This window comes from Ovis aries, chromosome 19 (genome assembly GCF_016772045.2).
Source record: "Ovis aries strain OAR_USU_Benz2616 breed Rambouillet chromosome 19, ARS-UI_Ramb_v3.0, whole genome shotgun sequence".
NCBI lineage: Eukaryota > Metazoa > Chordata > Mammalia > Artiodactyla > Bovidae > Ovis > Ovis aries.
In genome coordinates, this window is record NC_056072.1 from 57651216 (window position 1) to 57666203 (window position 14988).

Genomic DNA, 14988 nt, shown 5'->3' on the forward strand with positions numbered 1-14988 from the left:
AACCCCGTGCCCACGAGCGACCGGCGGCCCCTAGCGGCTTCCAGCCGCATGCACGCCCAGCAATCTGTGCCTCGTTTCCTCTGTTGTCCCGGAGCTTCGGCCGCAGTGCACGAGAGGGCTCATCTCTGGGGCAGGGCCCCGCCGCAGTCCCCCCCCACTCCCCCACCTCCCAGGTCCCAGCAGGGGCCCTTGCTGCTCATCCCAGGCCCTCCCGCCTCCTCCCTCGGGGCCCGGTGTCCTGTGTCTCAGGTCCTCGCGGAGCCTCTTGCACCCTTGCTCTCCAACCATCTATGGCTCCCACTGTTTGCAGGATGAAAGCCTGGCTCATTATACAGCACTCTTAAACTTCTTCCTCATGCTCTGGGGAGCCAGTTGAAATGCCGATTCTGGGTCCGCAGGCCCAGGGAGCCCTGAGCTTTGCCTTTCTGGGGGTGCTCCCGGTGGGGCTGGTAACACTGATGCGGCTGGTCCTCAGCCCACACCCAGAGGAGCGGCTGTCAGCAGCCCTTCGAGGTCACTCCGTCTTCTCCCGCCTGGTCTCCTCCTCCCTTGCCCCGGGGCGCTGTGTTCACGGCACCGCCCTTCCCATCCTCCACATTCAGGCTCAAAGACGCCTTCTTGGTGGACCCCCTCTTCTCACCCCCAGACCTCTTCATCTTGAGAGGCATCTAGCCGCGCCTTTAAGAACAGACCTCTGGGACTTCCCTGGTGGCCCGATGGTTGAGACTCATTGCTCCCCATACAGGAAGACCCAGGTTCCGTCCCGGGTCGGGGAGCTAGATCCCAGGTACCGCAACTAAGACCCAGCGCAGCCAAATAAAATAAAAAATAAAAGTGCTGCATCTCTATGTTAAAGGAAAAACAAAAAAGAAGCAGTCTTCTAAAAAAAAAAGAACAGCCCTCTTAGGTGTACACCTGGCTCTGCCCTCACAGCTGGTTGACCTCGGGCAAGTCGGCTAACCTCTCTGTGCCAAATATTCGCTTAAACCCTGCCTTGTTCCAGAACGGACCGACAGTTGCTTTCAGACCCACTGTTTGGATGAAGTGGAGTGAAACGTGCTTGGTGGGCTGGCAGGGACAGAGGGCAGGGGGAAGATGTTGGCCCTCGCTTGTGTCCTCGCTGGCTCCTCGAACAGCAGGCTCTCGGAGAATCGCTGCAAGGCAGCTCTCCCATAACCTGTGGCGTGACCTTTCCGGCCGCTCCTCGTCCACGAGAGTAAATTCCAAAGGAGCCGCGCGCGAGCGAGAAACACGGCAAGGGTTCAGACCTTCAGTCTTAATCGCTCATTTAAATGCATGTGTTCGGAGAGCAAATGTTTTCTTATGAAAGGGGGTGAATGGAACTCCAAAGCCTTGGGCTGTAAGCCGGGGCGGGGGCGGGACGGCGGGAAGAGGATGAGGGTCTGTGAAGAGCTGTGCCCCTTCCTGCCTGGTGTGCAGCTGGGCTGCTCCAAGGCAGCTCTCGGTGCCCTGGGGATTGTCAGGCTCTTCATCGAGGGCCTTATCGTGACGGCTGCAGGGCACCATGGGCCACACACAGAGCCCACAGCCCCTCTCCCAGCAAACGCCTCCCAGATCAGGTTCCCTCTCCGACCTGGTGCTCACCCTCCCTCCTATGGCTGAGACCTTGGCATCTCTTTGACCTTTGACCTCACCGCAGGCCCAAGGCACCCTGCACCCTGGGACGTACCTGAAGTCACCCAAACAGGAAGCCACCCTGGGGAGGTGGGCATCAGGCAAGGAACGTGACCTGTGGATTCAGGGGTGCGAGTGACCCCCCATGCACTCAGAGTCCCGGTTTGTCCTGAAGGTGCCAATAGGTTGGGGCTGGCAGGAGCCAGCTTGGGCAGCCCAGGGATTGTGGGCTGGGCTCTGTGGTGGGCGTCCCTGCTGGGGAGGAACCTCAGATGAAGCCCCGGGTTCCCAGCTGCGGGCTGCACCCTCCCATTTGCTGCAGGACCTGGGGACACATGAGCCCCGCTGTTCCCGTGCATCGGAGTGCTTCCAGGGAGCCGAGACCTTGTCCGTCTCTTTCCCTGTTCATTCAGCTGATTGCAACATGCCGTTCGTTGTCCAGGCTGTTGACACCCCAAGTCCCCATCCCCCATCCTTCTAGCACCTCTGCGGTGTGTGGCTCTCTGCCGGTACCAGCGTTGGTGGGTGAGCAGAGCCAGCTGGAGAGCTGGAGGGGAGCCCCAGGTGTCAGTCAGGGTCGTCAGGGCCATCCTGAGCTGGTGCAGAGGAAGCACCCAGGGGGGTGTCGGCCCGAGGCCCAACGGGGGCTGGAGTTGTGACCAGCTGCCCCTGCCCATCAAGCCAGAACTTGCTTCTGGCTTGCTCTGTCTTCCCACACAGCTGGGGGATGCTCCGGGTAACAGGGTGCTGGGCTCGTCTTCCCCAAGTCCCACCTTAGGGGAGAGGAGACGGAGGCCTGGGAGAGGAAGCTGGAAGGGCCAGGGGGCTCCGAGGGTGAGGGTTTCTACACTGAGACCTGCAGACACACCCTGGCCTCATTCAGTGACTGGTTGTCCTCTGCCTCATGTCCTGGGAATCCCATGCAAGATTCCACTAGCATCTGCTACTTAAAAAAAAAGTTTGGCAGGCACTGTTCCCCTTTTCCGGGTGGAAACACTGAGTCTAGGGCGGGCAGCAGTCACTCCCCAAAGTCCCGGGACGCGTCAGGCGCAGAGTTGGCCCAGGGGTCTGTCTGCCTGAGGGCCCTGGGGGCCGTCTGCCATCTTCAGAGACCCCCTGCCCAGACTTGGACTGGGTGGCGGTGGGGTGGAGGGTGGGGAGGGGTGTTGAGCCCCGTCCAGGAATCAGCTGTGACGATGGCCGTGTCCCCTTTAAGCAGAGGGCCGCCCGCTGCGGTGGGTGGACGCGTGCCCAGCCAGTGGGAGCCAGGAGCTCCCCTCCCACGGCCCCTCCCTGGGGAGGGCGAGGGAGGGAGCCGGTGGCACCAGGAGACAATAGCAGTCATGCTGTGTGGGTTCAGCCGGGAGACCCCTGGAGACGCGGGTGAGTAACGGGCCGGCAGGAGGGGCGAGGGGGACTGAACCCACGGAGTCCTCTGGAACCGCCGCCCAGAGAGGGGCCATGCCTGGGATGGCCGCTCCCAGACCCCGCGCGGGAGGGTGGGCGGGGGCCGCTCGCCCGGCTGGTGGGCAGGTGGCAGGGCTGTCCGTCTGACCCGGCCCTGGGGGAGCAAGTCCGCTGGGCTGTCCTGCCCCAGCGCTCCGGCCTCCGGTGTGCCCCAGGGGGCACGTCCCGCCCCGTGTGCCCCGCGGGTGCCAGGGTGCTGTTGGAGAACTCCAGCCCTGGCTCACGGTGCCCCCGGCCTGCGGGGGTGACTGGTCGGTGGGAAGGAGGCGAGGGGGCAGGCAGGTGTCGCTCAGCTGTCTCACTCCTGGGTGCCCGGGGCTGGGACCCTGGGCGGGGCTCGGGGGCCACTAGCTCACCCTTCAGCCCGTGTCCTGAGCGGCCCCAGCGATGCCTTCCCATAGTTGGCATACTCCTGGTGTTACCACCGTACAACAGCTCCCAGCGTAGGGACTGTGGTCCCAGTGGGGAAGCTGAGGGTCTGAGGGGCCGACCCACAGGGGCTGAGGCGGGCTTGGCACCCAGATCTCTCCTATAGCAGAGCTCCCTGCGCCGTGCTTCCGAGGGCCCAGGAACTGAGGCTCTCGCCTCCCCTCACCCTGCCCCCCGACATCGCAGGTGGCGGAGTTGCCCCTAGGCCCCCAGATAATCATAATAATAATGGAAATAATAGTAGTAGCTGACAGCTCTTGAGATCGGACTCTGTGCCAGACGCTTTTCAGCACTGTCTCTGCCTTTTCTCATGGCGTCCTCACACCACTGTGCATTCAGTACTGTTAATTTCCCCGTTTTATAGTTGGGGAAACCGAGGCATGGGGGTGTTAAGCGACTTGTCCGGGGCTACGGCTGGGATTTGACCCCTGTGCCTCACCTTAGCCCCAGGCTCCTCACTGGCCTCCTGGGCCTCCCCTCTCCCACCCGCTCCATGCTGCTGTGGGAGGGTTCTTTTTGCTAAGACTCAGATGTGACCACAGCTTCTTATCCTGGCATTCAAGGCCTTCCATGATCTCCCTGGCTTCTTCCTATCCGAATAGCTTCCTTGACACGCCCTCCCTTACGCCTGCGGACTCCACCGTGGTCCCTCCCCGGCTCACATCGCTTCACGACCACCCCTGTCTCACTTGGTGTCAGCACTCAGGCTTCTTCTTAAAAGGAAAAGTCCAAAATGTGGCTTCAGGCACAGTGCGATCCAGGTGCTCAGTTAACATGATGAAGACCCCGGGTCTCTGCCTCTTCTCTGCCTCTTTTCAGGCAGGCTTTATTTCCAGGCAGACTCCTCTGCTTGAGGTGCCCAGGGGACCCCTAGTGCCTTTGAGGTTAAGGGTATTTCCAGCAAACGTCCCAGGGCTGGTTCCCATGAACCCAGCTTGGATCACGTGACCACCCACTGGGCCTCTGGCCACATGGCCTCGCTGGAGCTCGGGGCCAAAGGCAGCCAACAGGTGGCCAGTCCATGTACCCTCGGCATTTCTCAGAGCTGGCTGGGGCCCTGAGCGGGCAGGCTGTTCTCAGGCAGGCTCCTCAGGGAGAGCCAGGCTGGGACTTGGGGCCTGTGGGGCGCAGTGCCCAGGGCCCTTTCTCCTCCCCGATGGACTCTGCCAGCACCAGTCCTTTTTCAGGCACATACCCTGCTGCTGCCGTCTTGGTGCTGGGAGCCTTGTTCACCCCCACGAACCCCGAGCCCTGCAGGAAGGGGTGTGTCCCGGACTGGGGTGTGCAGTTAGGCTTGAAAGCAGATTTGGGCAGGAAGCCCCACGCCCCACGGTGTCCACTCTCCTCTGACCGGCCACAAAGCGGACTTTGTCCCAGCTGGGAGGCTCAGACAGGGTTCGTGTGTGTCGGGGTGGTGGTGGGGGGGTCCTTCTGCCACAGCCTGAGCTGCCCACTCCTCCAGGCGGTGGGGGCCCTCACCAGAGCCACCCGGATCCTCGGGCAGGCCTGACCTCCTGCTTCTCAGTGGGGCCGTGGCCGTGAGGGGGATCCTCAGGCTCCAGACCACGGAGGCTGTGGCCTCCAGACCCAGGGAGACTTGGGCCTGTGTCCTGCCTCTGCCTCTTCCTGACTCCATGACCTTGGACAACTCATTCCACCTCTCTGATCCCCATTCACCTAATCTGTACGTGGGAATTGCGTTTCAAATGATTTACTGAGCATTTCCTGTGTGCCAGACTCTCCATACTGGAAAAAGCAGTGAACAGAAAGACAAAAAACTAGCCCCCCAGGACTGACATCATAGTGAGCTGGGGCAGATAGTAAAGATCACTAAGTTAAAAGGAAAAAAAAAAAAAGGCGAGGTCTGTCAGGGAAAGAAGGCCATGGGAAGTGCCGGAGGGGTGCGGGGTTCAGATGTAAATTCAAACAAGCTGCTTGGGGAAGATGAGAAGGTAAAGATTCCACAAGTTCCTGGAGGAGGTGAGGAAGGGGGTTTGTGGATGTCGGGGAAGGAGCATTCTGGGCAGAGGGAACAGCCAGTGCAAAGGCCCTGGGGTGCTGTGGAAGCTGGGCGTGGGTGGAACATTGCACGGAGTGGAGCTGGCCCAGCACAGAGCTTTAGCAGGTGAGGTCAGGGAGGCCCAGGTCGGTCAGTTGTGGGGAGATCTGCTTTGATTCTCCGCTGGGTGAACTGAGTCTTCCCTGCTCCTGTTGGTGATCTGGGCTGGGGGTCATGCACTCCGATACGGTGGGTTTCAGAGGGATGTGGGGCAGCACAGGTCCAGAAGGCCCCGGCCCCTCTTGAGCCTGTGCTCAGCCCCACACGATGCTGGGGTCATCGTGGGCCCCAAGAGGGGGAACATGAGCCAGAGCGTGGGCTCAGGGTCCAGTGCTGGGGATCCCACACGGCTTGTGTCAGGGAGATTGCGGGGCTGGCAACCTCTCTCGTCATGTCCAGCCTGTGGGTGCCCGAGCCCTAACAGGGGGCTCTTCGGGGCGGGTGCTGCCTCCCCAGGCACCCCTCTTTTGGGGTCCGTTGCCCTCGTGTTTGGCGGGAGAGGGCAGAGCTGGTGATTAAGGATCTGGTCTGCTGGGGGCCAGAAAGACCAATCCCAGTCTGTCCTCGGCAGCTCCCCGGCTGAGTGGTCCCTCTGGGTTTCAGTCCCCTTGTCTGTAGAGGGGGATGCTCGCGAGCTCTCGGAGGAGTTAAACACATCAGTGCCCATCACTCAGAGGAGTTAAACACATCAGTGCCCGTCAAGAGCTTGGAGCGGGCCAGGCACCGGGCTAATCGGCTCTGGTTTCCTTTTTCAGGTGTTTTTTTTTTTTTTTTTTTCAGTCCTTGGCTCCAAGTGAAACAGGTGTCTGCCTTTTAAATCTATTAATAAATTTCTTTTTGTTTCCCTTAAAAAATGCACTGAGCAGAGCAAGGGTCGCCCGTGGCTGAGCTGGTGATCTCTCCACAGCTTCTGGGGAGCCCTGTGAGCTGCGGGGGTTGGGGCTGTCGCTCTGAAGTCAGCCCGCAGCTGGCTTTGCTGCTCCTCCATCCGGCTGTCTGCCCTGGTCCAGCCCGCCGGGGGCAGAGGGCGGTCACTCGGTGGGTCAGGAGCACCCAAAGGAGCTGAGGCTGCTGCCAGGAGGGCCGCAGGCATCACCCCCGAGTTGAGTCCCCCCAGGACCGTCGTGGAGCGAGGGGAGGAGGCAGGAGCGGCCCATGGCTAAGCGACCTAGGAGCTGTGTGGCCTTAGGCAGTTTCCGTAACCTCTCTGTGCCTCGGTTTCCTCATTGATAGCGTAGGAATGATCATGGCACCCACCCACCTGCGGATATGCACTCAGACACTCAGTCGTGTCCGACTCTTGGCGACCCCACGGACCGTAGCCCGCCAGGCCCCTCTGTCCTTGGGATTCTCCCAGCGAGGATACTGGAGTGGGTTGCCATGCCCTTCTCCAGGGGATCTTCCCGACCCAGGGATCGAACTCACGTCTCCTAGGTCTCGGGCATTGGCAGGCAGATTCTTTATTACAAGTGCCACCTGGGAAGCCCCATGTGAGGATAAAGTGGTAATAAGTTGCAGTTTCTTAGACTACGACCTGGGTTCCAATCCTGGCCCTGCCCCTTACCGTGGGAAGTCACCTAAGCTGTTGTGCCTTAGCCCACCACTCCCCACCCATCTGTAAAATGGGAATGGCGATTGTCCCACCTCAGCAGGTGATGAGGATACATGCGATAAAACTTGTGCAGCCTGGCATGTAATCAGTAGGAACAGTTACCATTATTAATAGGAAAATCTTTCTAATGATGTGAGTGGAAGGGCCAGGGAGAGAGCTTAACATGCGTCCTGGCTCCGGGCACCACATAGCCTCACTGATTTCTCCCACCAGCCCGCGAGGTGGGCACTAGCGCTGTGCCAAGACTTGGAGAGGCGAAGCGACACGTTCCAGACCCCTTAGCCAGTCGGCAGCAGGCTGAGACTCCAGAGTCCATCCTTCGCATCGAGCCGGCAATGCCTTCCGAGGTGGGGCCAAGCCAGCCAGGTTCGGCAGATCACTTGGCAGGGAGCAAGCTGTGGGTCACTCTGTGCGCTGTTGTGGTTGGACCCAGAGGCGACTGGGAGCCCCCCTTCTCTCCATCGGCACTCGGCGGGGCTGGTCCTGCTGGTGGCTTGCAGTCAAGCGGTCATTTTCTGTCAGACGCAAGCTGAACCTCCCACCGGGGCCTCGATTTCCCAGTGGCCCCTCTCAGATGCTGAGTGCTCCCTCCTCGAGGCCTGCAGAGCCAGAGGTCAGCCACGCCCCATGCACAGCCCCCCTGCCCAATCTCACTGCCCCAGCCCCTCTCCTGCTTAGGCAGGACCCTGGCAAAGGCAGCCTGGCGGGGGGCTGACTTCCTTTCCCCTTTGTCAAAGCTCAATAGCTCCCTGGGGCCCCAGAGAAACAGAGATAATGAAGGCAAATTAGCACTGCTTTCAAGAGAAATGAAATAGAAAAGAAGCCCACCCACCCGGACTGAGCCTGGGGCCTGGGGACCACGTGTAAAGTCTATGTTCTGCCAGGCATCTCTCCCTCCTGCCCCCCCCTGCCCCCCGACTTGCCTAGCCTGTTTGCTGGATGGCTTGGCATCACTGCGGAAATGAATTTCTCTCTGAAGCGAGTTCTTACAGGACAGATTGACTGAAGGCAAAAGCTCATAATTGCCCATTGCTGGAAGGAGGAGACAGGGAAAAAAAAAAACACCCAGATAAAAATATCTCTGTTTTTTATGCACGTTTCCAGCTGAAAATTGGTGGGAAAGATGTTTTTGAAAAGCCTTCATCTCTAAGCATATAATTACCAGGTCCTGGAACAAAAAAGAGAGCAAGCCAAAGAGAGCAGGCGTGTTCTCTGAGGGAGCAGGACTGGGGTCTGAGCCCTCTGAGGGTTTTCCATAAATAAAATAATTCCCTCAAATTCTCCTGCCTGCGCTGGGGGGAGACACCCCCATTTCAAAGAGAAATGGAGACTTGGGTCACACAGTTAACTAGTAATTCTGGCCCTGTGTTGGTTTTTGCTGTAAATGACGCCTGTTTCCCCCTGACCGGAGGGTGTTTGTGAAAGTGGGGGACGGTCCCCTCTGAGCAAGCCTCAGTGAACGTCGTAGCATCCCTTGTGGGTGCCTCTGTGAAAGTGGCAGGGGTCCGAGGGATCCAGAAGCCCCTTATCTGGCAGTCAGCTGTCCTGAGTGGCCTCAGCTTCCCGGAGAACTCATCAAGGCCACACCCTAAAATGCATGTGCTCTCCCTGAGGAAGACTCTCTCGTGTCCTCGCCCAGCGCCTGCTGACTCTTTTTCCGCACATAGTTGTATGAGCCTCAGGTTGCATCGTGTGGTCAGATGCCTGACAGTTAACCCAAAGCCAGCAGACGGCCCCCGTCCCCACACCCGCCCGGCCTCAGCCGTGCCAAGCGTGCGGGCACAGCCCAGTTGGTGCCGTGTCGTTCACTGGAGCAGAATTTGAATATTGGGATGAGGGAAGCACAGAGAGGTCGTGTTGACAAGCCACAGAGACACCCCAGGAAACGGGTCCTCTGCCCCAGGATCAGCCGGAACCCGCTGCCGTTCCTCTCCATTCTTTGAGATTCTACGGCTCTGAATTTGGCAAACGTGACTCTGCTTTCTTGCCCTTAGAAGATCTCCCCCTTCCCCTGTCTCCAGGCTCCCAAACTTGGAGCCAGCAAACTTGAAGCGAAGTGAAAGTGTTCGTCGTTCAGTCGTGTCTGACTCTTTGCGACCCCGTGTACTGCAGCCCGTCAGGCTCCTCTGTCCATGGGATTCTCCCGGCAAGAAGACTGGCGTGGGTTGCCATGCCCTCCTCCCAGGAGTCAAACCCGCATCTCTGAAGTCTCCTGCATTAGGCAGGCGAGTTCTTTACCATGAGCACCCGCTGGGAAGCAAGCTTACCTCAGGTCTTCCCGGGGCAGCCCAGGAGAGACGGATTTTCCAGTGGCGGAATCTAATTTGCACGGAACAAGACATTTAATTCCAGAATTGCCCACATTGAAATATCAGAGATGTTCACCGTCATGCAGTTGATAGAACCCAGTCTTTTTAATTTGATTAGCTCAGAAACGTCTTGTTGAATCTAAATGAAGTGCGAATGAGGGAACCGTAATACGAGGCATTATACTCAATGGGGTGTTGCCTGAATCCGTGGCTGCAAATGTGAATATGCGGCCTGGGGTCACGGGTGGTGAGCAAAGCTGCTGGGGGCTGACTCCAGGGGCCCTGGAAACGACTCTGGGCTTAACTGCAGTCTGATTTGTTACTTCCCACCTTCTGGCAAAGCCAAGGAAGGAAGCCTGTCCCCGGTCTGGAGAAACCGCTTCTCAATGGTTAGAGCTGCAAGTGGTGAAGGTTCTCAGGCTTCCTTAGTCCTGGGTTGAGCCCTGACCCCAGACTGAACGTGACCCGGACCCAGCCTGAGCTCCACCCCTGATCTAAAGCCCTGATTCTCAATGAGGGGCCGACTGGGGGTCGGGAGGCAGTGTTGCTCGCCTTGAGGACAAGGCGGGTGTCTGGTCATTTTTGGCTGTGATGATGGCGTGGAATGCTGCTGCCCTCTAGTGGTTAGAGGCAGGCATGCAGCCCGCCCGGCTCCTCTTTCCATGGGATTCTCCAGGCAGCAATACTGGAGTGGGTTGCCATTCCCTCCTCCGGGGGATCTTCCCGACCCAGGGATTGAACCCAGGTCTCCCGCATTGGCAGGCGGATTCTTTATCATCTGAACCACCAGGGAAGCCCAAACACGGTACAGCATCCGGCAAAAAAAGTGTCAGTAGTGTTGAGGTTGAGAGACCTGCCATTGATTGAACCCCGTTGCTTGCCTCTGACTGAGCCCGGAGCCCTGGCCAGGCTGTGTCCTGATCGTGACCCCGGTTGACCCCATCTCTGGCTGAATGCTAACCTGGGCCTCTCCCTCGTCAAAAAGACGTGGCTGGGATGGGATGGGACGCTTCTGCCGTTGCCCCAGCCCTCTCTCATCCCCTCTTATGAAGTGTGGGAAGGGGGACGGTCCTGTGAGTGAGGCCTTGCGGAGGTCAGGGGGCCGGGGAGGGAGTGGCCTTCCCACTGCTGGTGAGTGGTGAAGGGGGATGGCGCAGAGGGGGCTCCTGAGAGGCAGGTGGGGCGTGTGCAGACTTGGGTGAAGCCTGTGTGTCAGTCGTATCCAGCTCTTTGCAACCCCGTGGACTGTAGCCTGCCAGGCTCCTCTGTCCACGGGGATTCTCCAGGCAAGAATACTGGAGTGGGCTGCCACTTCCTACTCCAGGGGATCTTCCTGACCCAGGGATCAAATGTGCATCTCTTGTGTCTCCTGCACTGGCAGGCGGGTTCTTTAGCAAAAGCCTGGGGGGTTGTACAGGTGCCTGGAGGTTGGGGGTAGGGGGTGGCCCCAGGGGCAGCATGGGAGAGCCACCCTGCTTGACGGCTTCCCAGCTGACCTGACCCAGCTCTGTGCAGGACTGAGAAGGGACTTGGAGACGGAGTAAAGAGCCTGGTCCAGGGAACCTGGAGCACGGGGTGGGCTGGACCACGGAGCCAGGCATCTGGCTTTGGCAGAAGCTGCCTTGGCCGAGGGCTGTGTGACCGTGGGCACGAGTCGTCCCTCTCTGAACCTCAGCTTCCTTCTCTGCAAGTGAGGTGATGGCTGTAGAGATGGTGAATCGCTGCACGGCAGAGAACCGCCCAGACTCTGGTGGGCGCCCCAAAGCATGCCACTTGAGAGAAGAGGCAGTGTCGCCCTTGTGGGAGAAGCCATGAGGCCCCTCCAGAGCATCCCGGGTGGGGCTGGGGGCAGGAAGGAACCCCTCAGGGCTGCTTCCAACCGGCGGAAGCTTGCCGAGGCGGGAGGGGCCTGCCCGATGGGAATGACAGCGCAGCTCAGGGCCTTCCCTCTGTTTGCCACCTGCAGACAATGGGCCTTACACCAAAGGGGGCCAGGACGCCGCAGTGGCCTCCGGGGCCCTGGCGTGCCGCCGGCAGAGCATCCCAGGTAAGCAGCCTCCCGCCTTCCCCTTCCTCCCTGGAGGCGCAGACAGCTCCGGGCGGGGCCAGACCGCCTCAGCTCTGCCGCTGACTCACCCCGTGGCCTTGCTGTCGTTCAGTCGCTCCGTCGTGTCCGACTCTTTGCTGTCCCCTGGACTGTACCACGCCAGGTTCCCCTGACCTTCACCACCTCTAGGAGCTTGCCCAGACTCATGTCCATTCAGTCGGTGATGCCATCCAACCATCTCATCCTCTGTCGTCCCCTTCTCCTCCCGCTCTCAGTCTTTCCCAGCATCGGGGTCTTTCCCAAGGAGTTGGCTCTGTGACTTTAGACTAGTCCCTTAGCCTCTCTGATCCGTAAAAAGGAGATGATTTCACCCAGCATCATGCAGCCATGTGCGCTGCTTACCAAGCATCTGTTTTGTTTGTCCTGGAGCCGGGGGCTCGGAGTTTGCCCCATGCTGCCCGCTCACCCCCTCTCTGTTGGCAGAGGAGTTCCGAGGGGTCACCACGGTGGAGTTGACCAAGAAGGAGGGCAGCACGCTGGGCCTGACCATCTCAGGGGGCACCGACAAGGATGGGAAGCCCAGGGTCTCCAACCTGAGGCCTGGGGGACTTGCGGCCAGGTGAGAAGCCTGGGCTCGGTGGGTAGGGGGCGGGCAGGAAGGGGGCCGGGCGGAGGGGAGGGGGTCCCGGGGCCTCTGCAGAGCAGTAAGAGCTGGGTGTCTGTGGAGGAAGGGCTGGAGGCCACTTTATTCCTTTCACTCCGGAGCCAACCCAACCCCAGCACCCCACACTCACGGGGCCCTCCAGGCCTTTTCACACACAGAACCCTCTGCCCAGAAGGCCCCTTCCCTAGACACCCTCCTCCCCTCGTTGTGTTTCCGACTCTGTGCAACTCCATGGACTGCAGCCCACCAGGCTTCCCTGTTCATGGGATTCTCCAGGCAAGGATACTGGAGTGGGTTGCTATGCCCTCCTCCAGGGGCTCCACCTGACCCAGGGACTGAACCTGGGTCTCTTACACAGGCAGGCAGATTCTTTACTGCTGAGCCACCAGGGAAGCCCAGACACCCTCCTGGCAAATTCCTATTCCTCCCCCCTCACTGCCTCTGGGAAGCCCCCCCAAGGCCCCAGGCTGAAGCACCACTCTGCTTGGCTGGCCCTTCCGCACACACTGCCTGCATTTTCCTACTATTTACTTCACCTCGGGGACTCCCTGGACCATGCAAGTGAAAGTCGCTCAGTCGTGTCGGACTCTTTGCGACTCCATGGACTATACGGTCCGTGGAGATCTCCAGGCCAGAATACTGGAGTGGGTAGCCTTGCCCTTCTCCAGGGGATCTTCCCAACCCAGGGATCGAACCCAGGTCTCCCGCATTGCAGGAGGATTCTTTACCTGCTGAGTCACAAGGGAAGCAAGAATACTGGAGTGGGTAGCCTACTCCTTTTCCAGCAGATCTTCCCAACCTAGGAATCGAACCGGGGTCTCCTGCATTGCAGGCAGATTCAGGTCCATGAAACCTAGGAGTTAGCCTCTGTATTACTGCCCCTCTGGGCCCAGGAAGAGCGTTAAGGAATAGCAAGCACTGACACTCTGGCCTCTCTGTAGAGCTCTAACTGTGAGGGTGACGCCCCCGCAGGAGGGAAAGCAGGCAGGCCAGCATCGGTGGGGTGGGGAGAAGGCCAGGCCTGGGTGTCCCCCAGATCTAGGGTAGGGTCCGCACTCTCCTTCTCACCCGCCGAGTGGCCTCAGACCAGGCCTGCCCTCTCCGAGCCTCAGTTTCCGCACCTGTAAGATGGGGCCGCAGAGACCCCGGGATTCAGTGGGTGGGGAGGATGTGAACGCCAGCGTGTGTCAGCCGGCGCGTGCGCTGGCCTCCTCTCTCCCAGGAGTGACCTGCTGAACGTGGGCGACTACATCCGGTCGGTGAACGGGATCCACCTGACCCGGCTCCGCCACGATGAGATCATCACCCTACTGAAGAACGTGGGCGAGCGCGTGGTGCTGGAGGTGGAGTTTGAGCTGCCCCCGCCCGGTGGGTGCCCTCGGGCCACGAACCCCCTCCACTGCCTTGGTTGCGGGGGGACGCGGCTGCCTGCCCGCCAGCACCTGGGTGGGCAGGACCAGGGGACTGGCCACAGAGCGCCAGGCGGCACCCGGGGCTTTGCTGCAAACGCAGTGCGCTGTCACCAGGAGGTGGTGGGCCTGTCTGTAACACCCTTACCATCATGCGTACTTGGTTTCCAGATGCTTCTCCTGTGGTGGGGGAGGTTTTAGGAATGTCACTGAGTACATCGGTCCCTGCCCTTCCCGTGCGGCACCGAGTACAGTGGCCTGGGGTGTTTTAGCTCAGCTCTGAATTTCCAAAGTTGGTCTGAAGTCTTGAAATCTGAGTAACTGTCTGGAGTTGAGCTCGGGCCTAAGACCGCCAGCCCTGGACTCAAGCTTGAGTTCTGCCGTTGTCTCTGTGAGAGCCCGGGCCAGCCCTCTCCCCTCTCTAAGTGGAGGACTGAGTGGGCTTCAGCGGGGAGGGGGCCTCTAAGCCTCACTTGTCCTGCCTGTCAAATGGGGTGGGGGGAGTTGGCCTTTCCTGTAGTGTCTGTGACTGGTGACCCGCCTGTCCTGGAACGAACCCTGGGGACAGCTGCCAGTTTGGTGATGCGACGGAAGGACTCAGGAGGGTCTCCACTTCTCCCCAGCCCCCGAGAACAACCCAGGGATTGTTTCAAAGACAGTGGATGTCTCCCTCTACAAGGAGGGCAATAGCTTTGGCTTTGTCCTCAGAGGTCAGTGTAAGAGTCACCTTTGGGGTCAAGGGACGGGAAGGCTAATGCCAATTCTATGTGTTTTGCTTTGCTCTGATGAATTATAATATATTTATATTTAAATTTAGATAAATAAGTATATATTTAAATTTAAACAAATACAATTTTAAATTTAAATAAATAAGTATATATTTATGTAAACATATTTGTTTAAATAATTTTGCATTAATATTTAAATAAACATATATTTATGTTTATGAATATATTTATATTTAATAATTATATGACTATAAATTAAGTTTATATTTATATTTAAATATATTTATAAATATGTGATTACTATATCTTTAAAATATATATCTATATTATTTTTAATATGTATATTTTCAATATAGCATATATTTATATAATTATGTATAAAATAATATGTTTATATTTATATATTTATTTGTATTTATATTTATATAATCTTCCTTCTGACCTTTAAGAACCTAGGATCATTAAATCAAATATTAGATGGAAAACTTGGCCAACCAATAAAATGTGCATGATTGAGGAAGTGAAAGGGAAAAGTTGTAACAGAAAGTGAAGTTCGGAGTTGCCTAGCAACCAGGGAAAAAAGGGAAATCAGATGAGATTGCAGGAGAGAAAGCAAGCTGTTTAATCGA

General features: G+C 58.2%; 1 protein-coding gene across 4 annotated transcripts in view; it reads left to right on the forward strand.

Moving 5' to 3' along the window:
- Nucleotides 1-2974: 2974 nt before the first annotated feature.
- Nucleotides 2975-14988, forward strand: part of GRIP2 (glutamate receptor interacting protein 2) — a 44312-nt gene continuing 32298 nt past the window's right edge. For all 4 annotated transcript variants that reach the window (XM_027957813.2, XM_042236435.1, XM_042236436.1 and 1 more), the window contains exons 1-5: nucleotides 2975-3018; nucleotides 11478-11558; nucleotides 12042-12177; nucleotides 13445-13590; nucleotides 14255-14341. In XM_027957813.2, the coding sequence (XP_027813614.2) occupies nucleotides 2979-3018; nucleotides 11478-11558; nucleotides 12042-12177; nucleotides 13445-13590; nucleotides 14255-14341 (490 nt within the window). In that variant the 5' untranslated portion in view covers nucleotides 2975-2978. The remainder of the gene's footprint in view (nucleotides 3019-11477; nucleotides 11559-12041; nucleotides 12178-13444; nucleotides 13591-14254; nucleotides 14342-14988) is intronic.